A 24,529-nucleotide genomic window follows, 5' to 3' on the forward strand; every position below is an offset into this window, starting at 1 on the left:
GTAAGCTATTGAATATTATTTCCGTCTCGTTATATAAATTTATTTTACAATAAATACATTTTTGTAAGTGATCTGGTTGTACCAGGAACTCTATAGGATTCATTATATGGTAATTCGACGTATTCCCGTTAGGAGGTGATGGGCGTGACTATCTACTACTAACCAAAATAATCCGTTCCTGACAGTTCTTTGTTGTAATGGATGATGTAACTTTTGGGCGAAAATTGGCGATGAGTGTACGATAAAGATATTATAAATGGTTTACTTATATATCGAATAAAATGATATATTAATAACATTTTTAAAATATATAAAAACATTATTTTTATAACCATACTTAATTTGTGTTTATAATTCATCTTGTGCTCGGCGGCAAAGGAAAACATCGTAAGGAAACTTGCATGTGTTGGTTATGCATTTGTCACCAACCATTGACCAGTATGGTGGAATATGCTCTAAACCGTCACCTCAAATGGCCCAAAGTTGGCCTTAGCAGTTGGATGTATACAGACATAATGTTATATGTTACTATATTTATCTATAAGTAGGTTATGTGCAGTTTTATTAATTATGGACTAGGTTGTTTTTGGGTTTTGATAAGTTAGTTTCGAATGAATAACGAAATATATCAAGGAAAAAAGGACTTATTACACTTTATAAAAATTGACAAATGTCCTATTACATACATCCATACATTGAAGGCCCTATTTTAAATCAGACTTTTTTTTAAATAACGTTATGGATGTTTTTTTTAAACAGAATTCTAACCATTTATTTTTAAATTTTTACCTTAAAAATGTTAACTTAATCCTAATTTTCTTACCAAAAGCTGATACATCTATATTATTGATAAATCAATCAATGTGCTTAATTTTAAAAGATACAATTTTCCATACATTTTTTAATGTAATTAAGCTCCTTAGGAAGCTTTTATATAGTGCTATATAAGGAAATTTCTGTGCAAAATTGTGTACTTGTAAATTCAGGCTGTACTATCTATGCCAGCGTTAAGTAATTCTAAGTGTTTTATAAAGTTAGGGATATTTATTGTTTATTTAATATAATATTTCTGTTTTAGGTAGCGAGTTTAAAAAAGGCTTTAAGTGATAAAAATGCACTCGGCGACGCTGTATCGAGGGCGTTTCTACGTGCGCTAGTCTGTCTGATCGGCGGCTACAGAGATGCTATCAGGTAAAAATATGCGAATATTACTTACAAACGCCCCGACTTCGCACGGGTGCAATTTATACGGTGTATCCTAAAGCACTCTGGAGTAATGTTTTAGGTTAAAGGATACCAGTGGTTTTTTGTTGGAATTTGATCATTAGTTCCGGAGATTACACCATGTATACAAAAAAACACGTGAAATAAAGGAATAAATTAGACAATAGTCGAATAGTACAGAATGATAAGTCTCTAAACTCCAGTACGATTGCTTTCCCCCATATCTGTCTATCTGTGTATAAAAAAGTGTGGAGTTAGCTTTCGTTGATTTTCATGCAGGATAAATAATAATTATATGCTAGGAAGTAAATCACTAGAGTTTCTGGTCAGTAATCCTCGGTGTAATTTAAATTTCGGACTTAAAGTTAAATTTAGTCTTTAAAAATAAGTTTAAGGTTTATTTAGTCTATTTTAATTAAGTATGTCTCAGATAAATTATTGAAGTATACTTAAATAACACTGACGGTTTGGATATTTCGAAATTCGAATTCAAAAATAATAACAAAAAATCACATATTATATATTAAATATTATTAAAAGTATATTATATTCAATGTATTCAACACCAGGAAACAGCTTGCACGCTTGATAATGTTTTGATTGCATAAAATAGTTCTCTTATTGACTCAAGCACTTGTTAGCGCTGGTAATAATGTATCTGTTCTTATATACCATGTACATACTATATATATTATTCATGTTTATATGACGATGATCACGAATTTGCTCATTTTCGTAAATGTCGATATCACGTGACTGTTGCTATTATTGAAATTTATCTTATTAATCGTTTTGTCTTGGTTTATAATAGTTGGAATTTTTTAAAGCTCATTGATGATGTCATAGGTAGGCAGGCTGGCATTTTACCTTCTGGAAAAGTGGTCACCAGTGCCCATAGACAATGGTACTGTAAGAAATTATAATCATTCCTTATATTATCAATGCGTCACCGACCTGGGGAACTAACATGTTAAGTACCTCCTGCTTGCACTGGTTCACTCACTGTTCAAACAATATCAACTATTTCTGTTTCGCGGTAGAAAATATAATGGACGGTACCTACCCAGACGTCCTAGCACAAAGCCTATTTAGTTAATTTTACGTCATCATCAACCTTGATAACTTTGACATCGACAGACAAGGGTCGCTTATCAAGTCAAGTCAATAAAGTTGTTGTCGTAAAGTTGGTTTAGGATATTGAAGCGCGGACGACTTCGAATTAAAAATAAGATACGACTAAGGCACGGACATATCTGTTGAGTTACAAAAACACAAATAAATAAATTTAATTTTAATCTATACATATAATAAAATTGGATTGTCTGTTTGTAATATTAAAATAACCCATTTTTACTAAATGCATATGTATGTATACACGGTACATGGCATATGTACCGTGTATAAATAACATTTTTTTACAATTTTTGTCTGTCTGTCTGTCTGTTTGTTCCGGCTAATCTCTGGAACGGCTGAACGGATTTCGACGGAACTTTCACTGGCAGATAGCGGATGTAATAAGGAGTAACTTATACTATTATTTTAGAATTATACATAGAATCAAAATAAAATCACGCTACAATATCCAAATAACTTAAATTCAAACAACTCGCACGAATTCGCGGGCACAGCTAGTTAAAAATTAGATACGACTAAGGCACGGACATGTCTGTGGAGCTACAAATACACCAATTAATAATTTTAAACAATAAAAAATTGGATGAACTTTGTTTTGTGTCTAAGAAAATACATGTTATTACATTTATTGATCTTTAATTTGTTATTTATGATTGTAATTTAACACTTGTTAATGTCCATTCGAATCGTAATGTTTTATTTTTAAATATTTACATCACTAGTTGTGATCATGTCGTTATTGGGGAGTCGTCTTATAGTCTGGCAGTGATTTTATAGTTAAAAAAAGGGGAAATTGTAAAACTACTGGTATCAAACTTTCAATGTACCGCCCGATTTAAAGTTTGACGCTAAAAAAAATTTCAACCCAAAAATGTCGTCAATGTGCCATTTGAGAACTAATATGTTACGTTCATTGTAGTTTGTGTAGTAACACAGTTTGGCTTACTCGTCCTTTTAACTGGCACGCAATGTTACTGACATAAGCTGTTTGGCGATGATGAATGGGTGACAGCTACTTAGAAGGGTTTGCAGAAAACTATATTTCTTTAAAATCCAAATTTAAAAATTAGTTGTAATTAACATGATTTTTTTTATGAATCATATTCAACTCCAAAATCATGCAGGAATCTCCGACTCCAGCATAAAGATATCACGTTCCATAAGATCCTCTAAAATAATGTTTAAAAAAAGATTGCCCTAACTAATGTACCGATTACAAATTTGATATACAATCATGAACATTTCCAGAAATTCATACAATAACATACATAACATAACATAAGCAGCCCGTAAATGTCCCACTGCTGGGATAAAGGCCTCCTCTCCCTTTGAGGAGAAGGTTTGGAGCATATTCCACCACGCTGCTCCAATGCGGGTTGGCGGAATACACATGTGGCTGAATTTCGTTGAAATTAGACACATGCAGGTTTCCTCACGATGTTTTCCTTCACCGCCGAGCACGAGATGAATTATAAACACAAATTAAGCACTTGAAATTTCAGTGGTGCCTGCCTGGGTTTGAACCCGAAATCATCGGTTAAGATGCACGCGTTCTAACCACTGGGCCATCTCGGCTCTCCAATTCAATTCATACAATAGTCGATATATATTCAAAGGGTAAGCGTAAGCTAGTGTTGACCTCACAATAGACGTGACCTTGATCTTAAACTAACAAATATAAAAATATCATTAATTGTAAACTTATTTCGGGAAAAAAGTTATTTATATGAATAAGTGACTTTGTTACGTACGAATAAAAAACCTGCCATCTAATTGTATATGCTCCATACTATATAGTTATCTTATACTAATATTATAAGTAAAAGTTTGTATAGGATGGATGATGTTATAGATTGGAATACTTTTATTCCGAAAAAAAATTACCTACCATCTGCCAAAAAAACACAAAACAAAACAAAACACACACACTAACACACGGGCTAAAACTAGTACATAATATATTTATGACAAAAATTGATAGATACTATATGGATATGTATGTATATGTTTTTTTTTATGTAGTTTTATATAAGTATATGCATATATTGTTATATATTGTTAATTAACTTTTAATTAATTTTTAATTACCGCCTTCATGGTTTATCTGTTTGACCTAAAGGTTGACTGGCAGAGAATGCCTTCAGGCATTAAGTCCGCCTTTTGTCCCATTAACTTTATGGTGGTCAATAAAGCATTTAAATAAAAAAAAAATTGATTACAGAGTCAATTCTTTGTAGAATTAAAATACTGAAGCAAATGTAAGCTTACTTAATGTTACATTTTAAAGTGGCGCTTCATAATTGCTTGAATAATTGATATATTTGTTTATATATAGAGCCGAGATGGCCCAATGGTTAGAACGCATGCATCTTAAACGATGATTTCGGGGTCAAACCCAGGCAGGCATCACTGAATTTTCATGTGCTTAATTTGTGTTTATAATTCGTCTCGTGCTCGGCGGTGAAGGAAAACATCGTGAGTAAACCTGCATGTGTCTAATTTCAACGAAATTCTGCCACATGTGTATTCCACCAACCTGCATTGGAGCTGCTTGGTGGAATATGCTCCAAACCTTCTCCTTAAAGGGAGAGGAGGCCTCCAGCCCAGCAGTGGGAAATTTACAGGCTGCTAATGTTGTTTATATTGTTGTATATAATAAACTTTCTCACTTTGTAAACGCGATGCAACGCTACAATGTATTTTAGAATGATAGCGATCGTTATTCAATCGCGTTATGAACAAATAAGTCCCGAGTGCTTAGTCTATTTAACCCCTTGCAGTACTGAGAATTGTGTCAATTGCTCCGCGATAACTCGACCTGCCACTACGCACTGGACGAGCGACCGACGTTGTCCGTTAAGGGAAAGATTTTTTTCTAACCTTCGTATGAAACAAACGATATCAAACGAGTAACGTAATAAGTGATAAATACTTCAAAACAGGAATTTATGTGGTTTGAAAAAAGTTTTTAATTATAATATCGATTTCCGTTTCAGGATTGAGAAGGGTCAATTGATAACATTCAATCCAGAGGCGTTCGTGCGGACGAGGAAAAACATGCAGCCTTTTCTGCGGAAGATTCTCCAATCGCAAATATTCCAGCAGGTGAGATGTTTACCAGATATTTATCTGAAATCAATTCTCTTTGCTGAGCAAATGACGGAACGACGGCAAAAGCGATTTAGAATATACAAGCGAACTGATTCTGATAGTATTGTTGTCGATATTGTTATATCTAACAACCAATTATAGATAATAAATAATTAAAATGGCGGAATATCTTCCTACTGGAAATGAAAAGGGTACTTCTCTTACTGATTACTGTCCCTAATGTGTTATTATGAATATTCTAATCACCTTAGTTTCAAAGACTTGATTTTATTTATAACATAGGTAGGAGATAGGGGAATGGATCACCGACGGTAAGCCGCACCCCACTGCCCATAGACATTGATACTGTGGGAAATTTTAACTATTTGAGAACTCAGATGCCTCCTTGTCTGTGGTTAAACTGGCTTCACCCTTCACATCGGAAAATAATAATACTAAGTATTTCAGTTTGTCGGTAGAATAAAGGTTTACTTATCCAGACGTGCAAAGATGCACAAAGCCCTAGACTAAGTTATCCTCTCCTTTTGAGGAGACGTCTTGACGGCTGTTCTAATGCAAGTCGGTGGATACAGGCAGACTTCATCACGATGTTGATCTTCAAAGTCAAGCATAAATTTTAAACGGAAATTTATTATATGAAATTTTAGAGGTGCTTTCTGCAAAATTGTAATGTTCAGTATGTTACCGCTGAAAATGCAGTTTCGGGAGACATAACGTCTTAAATAACGCTTATAAATTCTAAAGATACAATTAAATTACTTTACATACATTTGTAAAGTTATGTATGTAGCTGTGATGCAGCAGGTGAATGAATATTTACCATATAAGACCTAAAAGCCGATTAAGATCATTCGATTCATGTAACGTATTAAATTTTATTATTAAATATACGTGCTACTAAGCACACACGAATGAATCATAATAATAGTAATCCATTCTGCACTGAAACAGCAGTTAATTAAACCCAGCATTTGGAATTATAGATCTAAATTAATCATCGCAGATTCACCACCATCCCCTTCTATATAGGCTTATTTTTGTGTGTAACATAATAATGAAACAAATAAAAATAAAAATAAGATAAGATAAATATACTTTATTGTACACCGAAACAAAAAAAATATAAGAAGCAACACAACAAAATAGAAAACACGGTACAAAAGGCGGTCTTATCGCTAAAAGAGCGATCTCTTCCAGACAACCTTTGGATAGAGGACATTGAATACTCTAAGAAAGGGGTTCGGAGGTGTACACCTTTTAAATCATATATACACAAACATAACGTATCTACATAACATACATACATACGATTAATACATGTTATATATAGCATATAAATACGTGTATAAACAAAATAATACATATGTTTTATAAATAAATTCAAATACATAAAAATACATACTTATATATTATAAAGTATTATTATATTTCTTAAATAAAAGTACAACGATTTACAATGACAAATAATAGTGTTTTAGAAGCCTCTTAAAAGCAGCAACGAATTGTGCACGTCATACAAATGTAACTGTATTAAGTAGAAAATATTTAAAATAAGTATGTTTTGGTTGAAATTCCAAAATATGACTCGCAAGTCGTATTCGTAGTCGTAGTCGAGCTGGTTGATGGATTATTTTACTCGTGTTAAAAAAATTATGCCCACCTGTTTATAAAGCCAGTACTTTATATTATTTTTTTAAATGTTTATGGTCGCTTATAACATCCTCGAAGTACAGTTTTGCAATATTATTTTAAAATACATAAGAGTTGACATTTTTAATAATTATATTAAAAAATAACACAGATGTTTTCCTCTTCAGATAATTGTATATCTAGACAATTGTTGTCCGTGACTATGGTATAGAGTTCTTATAAATGTGTCAATGTTATTTAAACGTTTATCTATGTTTTTATGACCAAGCATTATCACAATATATATATTTGGTTACTATATAACACTTACCACTTTATGTATGTATCTCGATTACTAATAGTATAGATTTGTATCTATAATAATATTTAAAGATGGTAAAATTTGATTGTTTGTTTGTAGGGGGTTATATTCGGTACAAAATATGATCTAGTTCTGAACAAAAAAAGGTAAAAAGCTATATTGTTCCAGAGTTCTTAATAAATTATATTGGTATCATATAATTTTCTTTTTTAATAAATTGAAGTTTAGGCGAAGCCCGGGCCTCACTTCATTTTTCGGGTCACTAGTTATAAAATAAATAAATAAATATTCTTTGTGTATTTTTCTCCAACAGTTCATAGACGAAAGGCTCGAGTTACTGAACTCAGGTCGCGGTTTCAACGACGAATTCGAAGTCGAATGCAACAACTACGCTGAGAAAGTTAGCACCGGAAGCGGTCAGAAGCTGAAACAGCAATACCGGGACTGGGCGAAGACCGTCAAGAAGGAGGGTGGTGCCTTCTTCAAAACCGTCAAAGATAAGGTGATTTTATACGATAGTCCTTGTTTTATATTAATAAAACACGGATTTATTTAATTTTTATTAATTATAGTTTAGAAATAATTGAATATATACGACATCACTAATAAGCTGTCGTGTTAAGCTAATATTCAATTAAAATCTTTGTAATATTTAAATGTAGTATCGTCTTTTGATTACCAGTATTGTATATTCTACCAAGAACAACTGAAATGGAACTCGATGGACTCTTATTTATGGAAATTTTGTCACTTTTTGGTAGGGCTTTGTGCAAACCCGTCTCGGTAGGTACCACCCACTTATCAGGTATTCTGCCGCCAAACAGCAATACTATCGTTGTGTTCCGGTTTGAAGGGTGAGTGAGTTAGTGTAACTACAGGTACAAAGAACATAACATCTTAGTTTCCAAGTTTGGTGGCTCGTTGGCGATGTAAGGAATAGTTAATAATTCCCACCGCTCTTATGTCTATCAGCGATGATAACCACTTTCCATCAGGTAGCTGGCTGGTAGGTAGCTTACTCATCTGAATACCAATTACATAAAAAAAAAATGTAATTTTTTTTTTTGGTTTCCTGCATGAAAACAAATCGTTACTAATTCCTAGAATTTCATCATCTATATGCATCATATATTTACGGTATATTTTATAATGTTTATTAAAAATTAAAGTTAAAAAGTATATTATATTATTTAACGGATGGACCAAATTAAGATAAATAACAAAATCTTTAGTAATTCATCAATACACCGTACCGACTAGGTACACGAATAGTATGGGTAAATATTTTTCGCAAATTGATTAAAAATTGATATCGTCGTCTTAGTTGTTATCCCAACCCGAAGCGTAGTAGAGCATCCCAAATTAGCGGTGGGATTATTCAGTGCTTTTGTTTTCTTTTTTTCAAGAACTTGGTTTAATTTAGACTATTCAGCCAAAGGCTCTAACTATTCATAATTTTATATGTAATTTATAATCTGTGGTCATATATGTACGTATTGAAATTAATATTCAATAGCTTTCTCAAGTGAAAATTATAAAATAAAAACTGCCTTGTGCTATAAAATTATTGGAAATATTTAATATAAGAATCAATGATCACTTATTCCACGTAAGTCAAAAATAACAGAATAACAATTTATTAGTAAGGAAAAAAACATACTTCAAACATGAAGTTAACTAAGTGTCAGTGTTGCAATGTTACAAATTTATTTGTTTGGGATCTTATTATATAAAAAAAAACTATAATGATGTCTTAGTCTGTATAGTGTTAAAAGAATTTGAACCTTTAGACATTCAATATTTAAGAATGATTTTTGCGTGATTTTTATATGTTTTAAATAATAAGAAATTTATGTGAAAAGCTACTCATTGGTAAGATGCCTCAGCTATTTCTACTCTAAATCAGTGGACATTATTTTTATTATTAACAATAGTATCTACATTAATTGTTATAAAAAAAATGGGTACGAAAAAGCTTAAGTTAAGAAAATTAGAAACTTAAGTATGAAAATTAAAGACATCTAATATTGCCTTTACTTGTGTGAGCTTTGGGTAAGTTCGTCTGGGTAGGTACCAGTTACTCATCAGATAATCTACTGCCAAACAGCAATACGAAGTGTAGTTGTGTTCCGATTTGAAGGGTGAGTGAGCCAGTGTACTATATGTATATGGGGCATAACATTTCAGTTCGCAAGGTTGGTGGCACATTGGCTATGAAAGATATGGTTAATATTTCTTACAGCGCCAATGTCTAGGCGGTTAAAACCACTAACCATCAGATGGGTCATTGGTCCGTCCGTCTACCTATGTAATATATAAACAAAATAACTTTTAATATGCCTTTAATAAAGTAACATTCTCTGATAAATTAATTTCTCGCTTATTAATTATCGTGCATCGTTACATGATTTGTGAGTTGTAATCGAATGGTATCTAATGCATTCAGGGTTGCCAAGCTTAATAAGTAGACGAATAAGTTAAGTAATTGATTTATAAATTATTTTTGAAATATATAATTATATGCGTGTCACCCTGTATGTATACGCATGGTGTGATTGTCTACGAGGCGTAATACTAGAGATACCATTGGCTTGCTAATTGCATATCAATAGGCTTCGAATTAATGAATTAAAAAAAAAATTGCATGCTGATTTATCTGACTCGTTGCTTCGTACTAAATATTGGTTATATCTAAATATGAATAATATAACTATATACCCTATATAGTAAGTATAATGAAAATCAAATATTAGTCATACATTCAGTACTTTTTGAGATTAGTTGGAACGCAGAGACACGTTTGTGGAGATCTTTATGCTATTATTTAATTATTGAAGTTAAAAATACAGTAATATATTATGACTTATGATATGGTTACATGATCGTTGGTCTTAGTCGATTCACGAAAGAACGCTTCACCGATTTTTTTATCCTTTAATTGTTAAGAAGTTAAATATATACAATATTTTAAGTATTCTATCTCCAAATAAGTGTCTTTGTTGAGCAATATTTGTAGTTTTAAGAGTGTTATTTATTATTATTTATATTGTTAAGAGTTGGGCCATTAATCAGCTTCGCAATGCGGGTACGCTTTGCAAACCTGCTAAATAAAAAAGTACGCCTCAGCCTGTGTCTAGTGCTAATTTAACAATATTTTAATTTAACCTGTTTTCATATCAACAGAATTTGTACGAGAAATCGTGTTTGTATTAATTATTAAAAGTAAAATAATTAAAGCTATATTTTTTATAAACTGAGATTACGATTTAATGACTTTTAACCAATATAACATAAATTTTAATGTTGTATTTTAAAGTTTCATTGAACGTTTTTTTTGACAGATTTGATGTTGCGTCGAAAGCGTTACGCTGAATCGTTGCAAGCGTTCAACTTTGATATATCACTGCAAGAGTATATTCTATTTATAACACATATATAGGAAAGGTTACAAAACAGTTGACGGTATAGTCTACAAAACAGATACAAAATTGTGATAATTTTTTTAATGTAATAAAATACCATTTTATAGATTGTTCACTCACGTAGGGTCACGTATCCACTGTAAATTCTTTATTGTTTTCATTAGTCATCTCACTCAAGCATCTTGTAAAGACGAGGCTCATACTGTAGATAATTCGATGTGGAAGGACGCTTCGTTGTGATAAATGATCAAATCTATAGCGTATTAAGCACAATTGCTTGTATGTGTAATGTAAACTATAGCGTATTCCGGTCACAGAACAAGAGACAAATAAACAACTTTGACTAAAGATTTAGAGTAGGCTAGATACCATAAGCCGTACGACCAAATGTGCCCGAAGTTTGTGCTTTTCACAAACTCGACGCACTTGTTCGTGTAACTGTACCGTAAAACTGGAAAAAAATTTATATTCTAATTGATGTAACTTATAAGCAATTTTGTTGCTCGAATAGCTGTAGTTTAAGTTAAAATCATTTCATTATGATGTTTAAGTAGTCTCGAGTGACGTCATCGTAGGTATAAAATAATGATACACGTTCTTCGTGTTATCTATGTCTTTGACATCGAATGAATCGAAGTGATATTATTGGTCGAGATCTTGTATAATCTATGAAATAAAGTAAAAAACGTCATGCCTATTTTGACGATGTTGTATTGGATCTTTGGAAGTAAAATTAAAGTGGATATAAGTTGTTAAGTGGAACATTGCCTTATAAATAAATATGTAATTAACAATAGTTAAAAGTTTGTAGTGCATAGAGTTATTAGGAATTGGTATTGACTAAGTAAATGCTTATCTCTATGTCATTTGATTGGGTGTTTATAGAAGTCGTACTTTAAAATAATTTGTTCATTAATAAGATAAAATGTGCATACAAGCTAATGTAACATTTCGCAATCACTAACGTGTAATGGTAGCAGAAACATTAACATGTTCAATGTCTAATGATGGGATCTCGGATTCATCGTGTCAGTAACTGTCATTAGGACGGTACATTCAACCTTCGTTGTTGATTCCTCTCGTAACGTACAAATTCTATTGTTATGGATGGTAAACATATTGTAAAACTGTTGCTATGGTCAATGCGTGTTGTGTTGTCGGTAATTGTGTTGCATGCTGTAAGTACATGGGTTTTTATACGCTTTAAATTGTTAATATTTGCAGGCGAACCCCGCGGTACAATCGGCTGTGAAAACGGTGAGTGAACCATGAATGTTCATAAGATATCGTCACTTTATTCACTAATTAGTGGAATGATTTTTATTATTGTTTTATTTAAATTATTTTTTACATTATGTAGACACGTGCTAAAGGTTTTCGATATTGAATCTATTATTTCAATCACATAATAAATTATGTCGCATTATTTCAGTACAAAGACGTTCATTAAAATATAAATAGCTTCAGTACACGGACGCTGTAATGTAAAAACCGTAGGTGCGAATACGGTATAGATGTACATTTTTTTTGTTTGTACGGGTTGTTTTCCGGAACTACTGATAAAATTCTGTTTCTTTTTTGACGTGTCTGTTCTTGACATGAGTCATTTTTTTCCGGTATAAAAAGTATAACTATAATCGATCGACTATAGTCGATCTCTGTGTCAAATTTCATTCAGATCCGTTCAGTGGTTCTTGCGTGATTGAGGTAAAAATTCATTCTGAATTTTGACATTTAAAATATAACTAATACTCGGAACGAAAGCAACACACGTTGTCCTTAACAAATTTCATCTCTAATATAATTATTGTCTATATATAGCTTGTTTACATTTTGTATAAATTAATTTCATGAAACATTACCTGTTTCTATAGAGGTTTAATGTTTATACGGGGTGTAGTTATAATATCTTGTATAATTTTTTGATTATTTCAGTTTTATTTATGAGAATATATGAATATTTTCCGTACAGGTATATTATATTTACATCCGATATATGTAGTGTATTTTTTATATAGTAGCTTTTTATATTTTCATTTATTTAATTTTAAACACTTTTTTATGTATAATTTTTATTATCAATGCATGATTATTTATTTAGTATTATTTTTAAGTATTTTTACAGTTTCAATGTTTAAGTATCGATGTTACTATAAAATACAATTGCCTTAATTCGCATATTCATATCCAGTTTTTGAAACCTCGTCATACCACAGATTATATAACAGCAGAAAGATAATGGAGCGCGCGCAACATTATAGTGAAGTAAAAAAGACGAATACAAAATCAAACGACGTATTAACAATTAGACGTGTCACATTCGCTTTTGTTTATATACTGTACTTTTCTATGTTTCGCACGATCCATTTGTCTTTTGTTTTATATTCGGAGAGTTAGATGAAATTGCCCTTATTATACGCTCATTGGTTTATACGTCACTGATTACGTCATGACCTGCCGCCGACCAATGAGAATTTAGATAAAACTAAATGAATTAATTTTGATACTGACAGCGGTTTGGAAATTGGAGATAGTAGTCGCATTCTTATATATATGTTCATATATTAAATAATTTCATTATTACACAATATTTATACATATTTATTTTATAGTTTCGATTAAAAGTAGAATATAGAAAGATATTAATTTAAAAAATTCCACAAACTAGTGAATATAGTGCGATGATCGAAATTATATAAAATCTAAGTCTATCGTTGCACTGGGTTTCATTGTATGTGTAAGTATTTATTGCATGTGATTTAATTACGTATTAAATGTATACATAACGAAACTGTTACGAATTTAATTTTCGAACATCTAACTCTAAATCCAATGGAACACCGAGAGAAATGGTTCGTCTATGTGACTGAGGATACTATTAGAGAGATACAGATATATACATTCATATATACATATGAATGCAATAGAAATACACTATCCGTTCATAAACAGCGATGACTTATTATTTAAAGTCGTTATAGTTTTCTTATAAGTTTATATTTCGTTGTTTTACTATGAAAACATTTTTGTAATTTCATAAAACTATCTAGATATGTCTGTTTGTTAAATTATTGAATATTGTGTGAAACGATACTTACAGGGAATGGCTGAATGCATTTAATCCTTTATCATGTCGTCGTTTTTAAACTCATTAAGAATATAAAGATTCTGAATAAAAACTCGATCTGTGTAAAGTTTGGAAATATCTTATTTTCAATAATTCATAAACATTAAAACAATGATACATACATACAGCCATTTTACACAAATGTAACATATCTATATATAAATCGTTGTGTATGTGTGTATGCTTAATCGTCATGTATAACACTGAGTATGCTTGTGTAATGTTGAAAAATTTAAATATTTTTAAGCATAATGCAACGTTTCTAACGCCAAAAGGTTTCACTTGGGTCACGTGTACTGTGCTGCACGCTTTTGTGTATTATTATTATTCGGTACTTGCACGTTCTACTTTATACGTCCTCGCACGCTACTGCGGTAAGTTTAGAGTTGCAACAATCTCTATGGTATACTATTAAAATTAAGTAACATTATTTATCTTATTGTTAAAAAAATTCTTGCACAATCTGCACTCAATCGGAACTTGTAGTTTGCCTTCAAGCTTCAAGCAATTAAACATTAATAGTTTTAATTATGTAAACACTGATATATTTTAATAAATTGTTTTTATTTTTACTTTATTAGGGAAACAAACAGTACAAGTCCTTCTTAAAGCTAAAGCATAAAAATTAGCACATATACCAGTAAAGTTTCCACTTATAACTAAAAACATAATAAGAGCAGAACAAAATTAATTATAATATCTAATATAATAATAATAAGAAAAAACAAACCTATGAAAAAAAAATTATGAAAATATATTTCATTGTCTTCTAAATAAATGTTGCCACATTGAATTTTATTCAATCTTTTTAATAATTTGAGCATCCAATCCTAGGTCCGGCAAGGTGGTAAAAATATGAAGTCAGCTGTACGCGGCTTAAAGAATAAAATGCCCAAAACAGGTTCACGGCCCTCGTCCATTAATACCACAGACGATAGCAGGTAATTATAATTTACTTACTTTTTTTTTATTAGTTTCCGACTGTGGCTTCGGCCGTGGTTGAAGGAGACTTAGGGGTGTCTAAGATATCGTGAAAGAATAAAAAATTATTTAATATTATATAAGATCTACCAGATTGGACTAGAGAATGATACTATACGCCATATTGGAATTGTAGACGGCTCACAGCTTAAATAGGTTCAAGGCCATCTATATAATTCATAATCCTGTCATAAGATTCTGTGTGTAGTGTCTTTTTGACAAAACGTTGTTTTATATTCAAAGTATTCCCCGATCATACAAATCGTTTATAATAAAGTTTGTGTGACATCATTAAGAGTTCAAATGTAATTTCATTTTTCAATTCAATTAAAAATTACAATTTAATACATTTTTTATTTCTTAGCGCAGCTTTATTGCGTAAGTAATATTGAAACCGTGTTTGATATTCATTTTTCTTAAGCTATCCGTATGCTATATTCAGCTATAATTATTTGGCTAATGATTTGTATGGGTACATGCTAGGTGTATCAACGATAATAACGGTTTTTCTTAGAAATATGTGTCGATGTATAAAATTTCTAAGAATAACAATACGTTCTGTAGCAGAGATTTTTTATTTTAATGTGTCGATATTAAGCGTGACTGACATTTGTTTTAACAGGTTTTCATGCGGCTCAGCCACCCCAGTTTCATCTGATTCCTCCGAATCCTCCCCCTCTCATGACATGCCACCTCGCGAGCCACCCCCAACTCTACCATTAGATCTCCTCACAGAGATGGAGTTTCTCTTTCCAAATAAACGTCGTGATAGCTTTCCTGGCAGCGCGCTCAACTCTGAAATCAGCCTCCCCGACAAAGCCGTGAGTATTACGAATTAATAAATGCCTAGTATTTATTTGGTCTGTGAATTTGGACGAACGGTACTGGTTTTTTTTAACAAATATGTACATATTTGTATCTCAAAAAAATTCTCAATCATTATTTTTAAGTATTTTTATTCACGATTGAATAACGATATTTGTTAAAAGATACGAATTCATTGAATGTGTTCATATTTCAAGCATTCATACGTCAAATGTACCGCAACTTCAAATTCTCGACTGTTAGGCTGAATGCTCGTATCGGAAACGCTTTCCAATCATAGCTTTTGATACATACTCTTAGTATGGGCAAGTCTTGGTGTAAATATCACTATGTAGAGTCGTAGTGTCCGTTACTTTCACCTGTCATCAGTTTATAGTGTCAAAAGTTATGAAAAACGTATACCGCGATTGGGTGTCTTTGATGTTTGATCCGTCAAGGTTCAAAGAGTCACTCCGTCATGCGTTGCCTATCGTTGGACGTCGCTTTACGTGTTAAGCTTGTATCACGTGTAAATGTATGCGAATGACCGCTCTTAGGGGCACCGTGGCACATTATTCGAATTTTATTTTGCAGAAAACCCTGTCACCATGCCCCCCACCCCGGTTACCGGAACGTCCCCACCCCCCACTCCGTTACCCAATCATATCGACAAGGAAACTAGTAGATTTGTCCGATGCGCCCGCGCCTCCCCCGAGGTCGATACCGGCGCCCTCGACAACACACTTTATAAGTAACATCACAAAGAACGACGCGAACGTCACTCAAGACTTCCACACTAGCACGATTAGATTCACCGAAGGCAACGACAAGGCTAAATTAAAACTGACCCTATCGTCCAATCAGAAGAAGGGTCAAACTAGCCAGCCTTGTAACGGCTCCACGATCAGACCGGTGCCCCCTATTGTGCCCAGACCGGTCCCAGACAGGCCTAGACCCAGACACAACAAGGGCAGAACTCAAGAGGTAATTTTAATATGCGTTACTATTGTCATAGCGATACTATATTTTTCAGTCAGAGATATTGCATATATCCCATGAGCAACGAGTGAATTTTGTTTGCACTAACATTGGAGTAATATGTATTTATATAGATGATATTAATATATTATTGATTTATACAATTATTAATATAATATAATTATCTAACATTGATAACTGTCCCATTATTATTTTGATATTTAAACCCTTCGAAGTTATATTCGTAAAATGGTATCCAACTAAGAGATAAGTACATAAAAATTGTGATAATTAAAAATGGAAACACTTTACAAATGGAGAGAAATAAATGAAATCAGAGTGAGTGGACTGTCCTTATAAAGGTATTACGAATGTTTTATCTAAATATATAATATACTCACGAATTTCATACTATTAATTACGTATACATATCCATTAATAATAAGTACACACAGCCCTATACCTCGCTTATTAAAATTATTGTCATTTATATTTATTTGGAATGTTTTGGAATGATCTGTCAAATGTTGTTTTGTTTTTTATATGTGTCTACGCAAACATTTCCATTGGATAATATATATTTATTTGCGTAATAAAACTCATAGTCGTACTGCACATCGAATAAATATTTTTTAGTCATGTTGAGATTATTAGTTGGTATATTACTAGTGTAGCTTGTGTTACGTTTTCGTTAATAACGTTATCGGAAAAATAATTGAGAATTAAAAATGAGTGAACTCCTTTCAATGTTTTATTATATACGTAATAGATTAAATGTTTTTTTTTAAATCGGATTTGCTATTTGACGTTTTTTATATTATATTTTTTTTCTTGTTAGTTAATTAACTTTACAAATTATAGAACGTTTTCGTTAAATCGTTTTTAGTAGAAACATTTTTTTTCTTTTATTTTAAAACGACATCCAGTCGTGGCTATAATTACTTTTACTAAGAATTATGTTTAGTTTAAATAAATTGAATATTGGAACTCGATTGACACGGTTTTTTTTGTAAAAATAACGTATTTCGTATAAATTATAACGTTAATAATAAAGAACAAGTTATATAGGCCTCATTAAATAGACTTACTGTCTTATATAATCCAGAATTATATTATGTTTGGGGCTACAAATAAACTTATAATTTAGCAAGATATGATTCAAATATATTTTCCTAAATTATTTATACGTTTTTTAATATATATGTGTGTAGACTTGATTAATCTTAATTCTATTTATTGATGTTGAAAATATCATCGTTTAATTTGCGCTTAAAGCAATAGTTTAAAGTAATTTGAGATGTTGTTAAAAATAATTTAATAAAAAAAAAAGTAAGTATATTTAATATATTTTAATGTACGTGACAAATACGAAAATCGACCTTGAAATTTCAAACTTATCGCGCCCAACGAATTATCAATTCAATAAAAGGGCCGTATAGCTGCACATTTAAGAAAGTTTAATAACGCCATATTATACAAATATTTCAGTCGGATTCGACCTTGAGTTTTCACTCCCATCGCGCCCAAACAGTTTCACCTAATAAATTTAAAGATATTTAAATCTCATTTGCATAAGCACAATTTCATCCGTATTCGTAAATTCAAATTTGAGATGTTCATTACTATGTTAATAAATGTAAAATATCTTCTTATATATCTGAATATTTTGAAAGTATCCTACCTACCTTCTTAATTTATAAACGTTTTAAAAAGTTATTACCCTTAGACCGTAGCATCTTAGTTCGAGATTACGATCGTTACTTAAATATAATTTCAACGTAACGAGCGGGTTATTACTTTCAAGGGGTTTCATTATTTATTTATTATTAGAAGTCAAACTTCTTTATGCGCAATTAGAGTTAAATTTTAATGTTTAATTTTAGTACAAGTCTTATAAGTAACGTTTAAATGTTACGTTTCTGACGCGATAACGTTTTACTGGTGTTACGAACGTAACTACGTTGCATGTTTTGTGTTAAATGAAAAAGGAACATTCCAGACATTGCGACATAGGTGAAGTATATGCTGTTATTAATATTATAGACATATATTTTTATTGGCATTAAAAAAAAATATGACTTTGTAGCTGAATAGGATTGCAGTACGATTTAAAAATTTTGCAAATATATATACAATGGTAATGTTTGTTAAAACATGACGTGTGTGTTATATGTATATATTTGTATATGGTGTTCGCACATATTGTTTCTTAAAATGCATGTACGCACTTAGTGTTATGACCTAGAATTAATATAAGGCCGATCGTTCACATGATACGTAGCGATATTACTAGCGATATGTAGCCGTTTCTTTTATTGAAATAGTATATAATTTGTCTTCGTTATTTTGATGTCAATCGTTTTTATTTATTTAATTTGTTAATTGATTTATTCACACGCGAAGCAAAACCAGTCCACGTTAAATTATTATTGGCTAGTATGAGTCAGTAACTCACGCTTACAAGATGTCTTAGCTTGCATGAGATAATTAAGAGGCAAATTAGAATATAAAATTTAAGTTATTTTTATTAAAACGGCGATAATTTAACGCGGAGCTCGTCATCGTCAGTGAATATATCAATACTGAATTAAACTAAGTTAAATATAAAATTATGATTTGGCAATTCTCACAAAGTTAATATTTATAAAATATTTTAGAAGAGATATTAAAAAATAACGATAAACAACAGTCGTATAATCGTATTGTTTGATCGTTAATAATTTCATGATTAAATAAATAACTCACGTTTTGAAAAACGCGTCTTTATATTATTTAGTAAACGTGAGATAAAACTTAAAATAGAAGTAATTAACAAGATTAATCTTTTCGATTATGAACTGTCATCGCTACAAATAATAATATAATAGCTCAGCTATGCTAGTTGACGCTATGTATCATTTGAACAATCAGCCTTAACTATGCCGAGTTCAAACACTGTGGTCCAGAACGAAAGGTAAAGGTTACATGCGAACCCGACTCTTAATATTAACCTCCAATATTAATCTTAGTCTTAACATATATGGATAAATAGTTATGACCGGCCACAGAGCTCACATACTCACACATTGACAACTGAGGGTCGCTGTATAATCTGTATATTATAACTCGCGTAATAATATAGAAACTGAGTTATAAATATTTTATATTATTTCATAAAATGGAAGATCTGTGTTTAAACATAGGATGTGTCAATTTAATTGATACAAGGATTTATTTATTTCTGTATTTTTTTTTTTATATTTTACATCTCAATAAAAAAATTACATTAAATTTTAATTTATTAATTTTTTTTTCATAAAATCCACCACTATTATAAAACTAATTTTAAAGCTCCTAATTCTGCAACGTTTCTCAGTAAGTACCGAAAAAAAATTTAAATTTCAATATTTCTTTAAAAGCGGTCAAGATCGATGGGTTCCGTACAATATTACCCGAATTCGAAATTAGGACGCGTTCATTATAAATTTAGAGTTATGTACATGTTGACTGTTGTAAAATTAAATATAAGACAGAGATATTTTAAGAAAACGTTCATAATTTACAAAAGAGACAATATGATGCCAATTGATTCGGTAACAGTTTGAAGTTTTTGTTTGATATTCCTAACCCTATGTTGCTGTGTCCATTGTTGGTCCCGTGTGTTATCCACAGTTCCTTTTGACTTATGTTTTGTCTCAAAAACGTATGTGCTAGTTTTTTTTTAATTCTGACTTTTGCATTTTCGGGGTTTTACTTCGCTTTAATACACGAACGATTTAAAGAGGCAGGATTTTTTTTGGAATGTATTTATCATCAAAACAGTTTTATTTTAAATTAACATTAATTGAAATATTTGATTTAAATTGATTTGCTTTTTACTGGCATTAACTAAAGCTTAACCGCTTAACCTAGTAAGGGCTTAAATAGGGTTTTCAGGCTAAAATGCTTGATTTGGAAAATTGAAATAGTTTTCGATTTTCTAGTGACACACACACATAATTTTTTTTATTGATTTTTCATTAGATTGGGGTGAACTAAGGTCATTCCAAAAATGTCGATGACATCTGATTATAAACATTCATAATTGTTATCCTGAATTTCAGGTATAACGTTTGTATTGGTAAAATGTGTTTTAAAGTAATCTAGAACACAAACTTGTGAGAAACCTAATATTTAATACGAGGTATTAACGGTTCTACATTATATTGTAGGTATAACTAACGTACGGAACACTAATCGTGCGATGAATTTTCGCACTTGACCGTTTTTTTTCAGACACTGTTGAAATATTTTACTCGGGAAATAAGAAACGGAGAGAATATTTACTTTTGAAAAAAATTATAATAATTTTGTCGAGTTTCGCCTGTTTTATCATTTGTGGTAAGTCATTTCCAAGCGTAAATATATTTAAATGCTTATATTTGAATACTTTACTTCCTTACACATACATAGTTTGTAATATACATGATATTGCTGATGGTCCAAAGAAGTCCATATCAAAATCGATCGCGTTAAAATAATAAGCACCTCTATAGTGATCGGTATTGAGAGAAGGTTGCATAATTAGGAGCGCAAATGAACTCTCTGGTATTAAACTAATCAATGTATTTTTCAGTCATCTGGCTCTGATCTCATACAACTGGACGATACGCCCACGGATCTAGAAGATTTCGATCCCCTTAAATATCGGGATAAGAATGAAAAGGAACAAATTAAAACATCCACGGATAGCGCTTTGTTGCATGAATACGGGTTAGATTTTAGCCAATTCGGCTTATCTGATTTCACAGCTAGCTCGAGCGCGCCGGAGACCTCTGCCGTACCAAAAGGATGGACTACATTCAATTAGAGCTCTATCTCGTGTGACTATATCGTTCTTCCCATTGGTAACACTGAAGCGATACATTTGTACGTTATTCGTGCGCTGAAAGTAACCCTCGTCTGAAGTATTTTAAATAATCATTTCAAACGTAAAAAAAAATATGTTTAATAATTGTTAAATAGATTTTTTTATAGTCCATTCTGTTATTTCGTTTTAATTAAATTGTAACGCGTTATTTTGTTTTTTTTTTTTTTTTATTTTGCATTCTAATAATAACGTTCGTAATAACGTATCGTTGTAGCGAATTCGCTGTCCGGCTACATTAACTGTCTAAAATGAAAATCTATTGTGAGGGAAGTTCGTCTGACTGCGCATTTGAATGTTTAAAGCAACCGCCCACGACTGTATTCACTGACTCGTTAATAAACACAATGCAATAAGTACATTCGTGGAAAATACTGAACTTGAAAATAAACATCTATTTATATTGTCGTTTACAGTTTAATTATTCACTCGTTACATAATCGTTATTCCTAATGGAATGGACGCACTAGGACAAATGTTTAATTTAAAAACAATGAGTGTTATCCCCAAGAGTATTAAAATTACGCAGTGACGTAACTTATCTTTGATATTAAAATTAATGTATTTATTTTACTTGCTTTGTACTTGTTTTATTTGGATTTTGTTAATTATAAAATAACGTTAAATTCAAAAAAATATAGGCGTTATGTATCGACAACGGTTGTTGTTATATCGATAACGTGATTAAATAAGTTACTTGCATTCACATCGTTCCAGTGTAAGCTGTGAAATATTCGTTACCTGCAAATGATTAAAGTAAAATAAAAAAAAATGTATAAAGTTGTCCCCAAAGGCAATAATAACGTACAAATGTATGCGCGACTCAATTCCATTCTTTTCGCAATTCGCTTTTATAAAAAATAATTCTTTTTTCTAAAATAACGAAGCGAAAGTGGGCTGTGAATGTCGATACTTTATTGTGAAATATATTTCCGATTTTTTCATCAGACTATCGAATACATTGTTATTCAAATTATAAAACAATTTACATACAAACATGTACATAGAAACTATAGATTTTTAATAACGCGGAATTTTTTTTGTAACATATACAATAATAAGCCTAAACTCACAGATATGTGACTAGTTGTGTCAATTCAACGCTTTCATCCGTGCCTTAAGATAAAACCAACTTAGTACGTTATTGAAAATAAAACGAAGAAAATATTACATAAATGAAAGTTAATTACGGAAACTCAAAGCTAGAGGTTAGAAATGGATCGGTAACGCTTTAGTCATTAGTGTCAAGTTCTCTCGATATTCGATTTGCCTTTTAAGTTCATTGATTATTTAATATAAGCGGTCATCAAAATAATTAGATTTTTTGCAGCAACGTAATGGATTTTAGTTTTGATATGCGTTAATTTTTTTAAAAATTATTTATTTAAAAGCAATTATCATCTTATTAATTTTATTTTCTGTTGTGTTATATATCGAAATATGACTTGCGATAGTATGGAAAAAAATCGGATATGTATTCTATATAGATATACCGCGTTAAATATATATATATACGAATAGTTTACCGATTTACAATACGCTTTTCTAGTACTAGTATAAACTTATTTATTTCGCGAATTTCGAATCGTTTTTTTTTATTTTATTGTATTGTACATAATGTTACATATCAATAAATTGTATATTTCGTCATATTTTTTAATCATATAGATATTTGTATATTAGAAATCTAAGTTATATTATTTGTAATCTAGTTGTGCGCTGTGAGAAACACATTATTTGTAATTTGAATTATCTACGTAAGGATTAAAACGGTCAATGTGTGCGAATTAAAATTTTGTTTATGTTTATTAGTTTTGGGTTTCGTTGTGAATATTTTATTGAAAGCCGTTATGTTACGCTACAGTTGTTAAAATAGATCTCAGCGAGTTTACAAGCGGTGCATCCATGACAGACGATCTGTGTATAATGAATTGAATACGGAACCCTGATACTACTGATTACTACCTGATCGCTTTTTCGCTATTTTTCAGCGATTATTAAATTGTATATATTTTCTATACAATTTTTGAATGACGAATATTGTGTATCTCATTATGCGTGGAGATTAAAACGAGCCATTTTACAAATAGTTTGTGCTATTGGTTCTTGCGATTTATTTTTGTTCTGTTATTATTTTTTTTTTTGTTATCTGTACGTTTTTTTGTAAATTCTCGAATGTTCTCCGGCGGTGCTTTATGCTAAATTGCATTTTGTTATACACGTTATATATCTTTTAAACATTTTATATTATAACGTAGGTTTAATGTTTTATAGTTATTAAAATACGCACGCACGACAGTGAGGTGGTCAAGTTCATTTACTCGAATTGTTTCCGCCGTTACATTTTTTTTTTTTTATAAAAATATTGATGAAATTCTTGCCTCGTTTAAATTATTTTGAACATATAATGATCAATCTATATATGTAATTATGATTCGATCCTTTTTCCTGATTTGATGAGTTAATTGGAATAATATTAAACCGGTTTGGAATAGGTTATAAAGTACATTGTTTTTTATTTAAATAACTATACATAATGTGTACTATAATAATATTGTATGTTTTAACAATTGACATTTCTTATTTAATCTGTGGAAATCGAGTGAAATATTCCTTTAATTAGAAATTAGGAATGAATAGATTTTATTTTAGATTTAAAAATCGTAGCACCCACTTGGATCTCATTACTCATTAGTAAAGTTATTTGTGGACTCGTTTAGTGTTTTCATGTTCAATTAGCTCTGAATAAGATCGCCAGATAATCTACCCCTCATATTTTTTGTATTAACGTCACCTGTTCATTTTTAAGATGAAATCTTTATTTATAATTAACTATAATATTAAAATAATACTCCTTTCTTAGTTACGTATGTTTTTCAAAATGTTTGTACCGATTTATTGCATTTACGTGA

At 31.0% G+C, this 24,529-nt stretch overlaps 1 protein-coding gene across 6 annotated transcripts in view; it reads left to right on the forward strand.

Moving 5' to 3' along the window:
* Positions 1 to 23,152, forward strand: part of LOC125075977 (DENN domain-containing protein 1A) — a 30,002-nt gene extending 6,850 nt beyond the window's left edge. For 2 of the 6 annotated variants that reach the window (XM_047687881.1, XM_047687880.1), the window contains exons 7-14: positions 1,079 to 1,191; positions 5,355 to 5,463; positions 7,734 to 7,922; positions 12,067 to 12,099; positions 14,804 to 14,910; positions 15,573 to 15,771; positions 16,349 to 16,738; positions 21,327 to 23,144. In XM_047687881.1, coding sequence (XP_047543837.1) covers positions 1,079 to 1,191; positions 5,355 to 5,463; positions 7,734 to 7,922; positions 12,067 to 12,099; positions 14,804 to 14,910; positions 15,573 to 15,771; positions 16,349 to 16,738; positions 21,327 to 21,560 — 1,374 coding nt within the window. In that variant the 3' untranslated portion in view covers positions 21,561 to 23,144. Of the gene's footprint in view, positions 1 to 1,078; positions 1,192 to 5,354; positions 5,464 to 7,733; positions 7,923 to 12,066; positions 12,100 to 14,803; positions 14,911 to 15,572; positions 15,772 to 16,348; positions 16,909 to 20,986; positions 21,092 to 21,326 lie in introns of those variants that run through there. The other 4 variants (XM_047687884.1, XM_047687885.1, XM_047687882.1 and 1 more) reach the window with 4 other exon arrangements.
* Positions 23,153 to 24,529: the final 1,377 nt, after the last annotated feature.

Source organism: Vanessa atalanta, chromosome Z, assembly GCF_905147765.1.
Source record: "Vanessa atalanta chromosome Z, ilVanAtal1.2, whole genome shotgun sequence".
Taxonomy (NCBI): Eukaryota; Metazoa; Arthropoda; class Insecta; order Lepidoptera; family Nymphalidae; genus Vanessa; species Vanessa atalanta.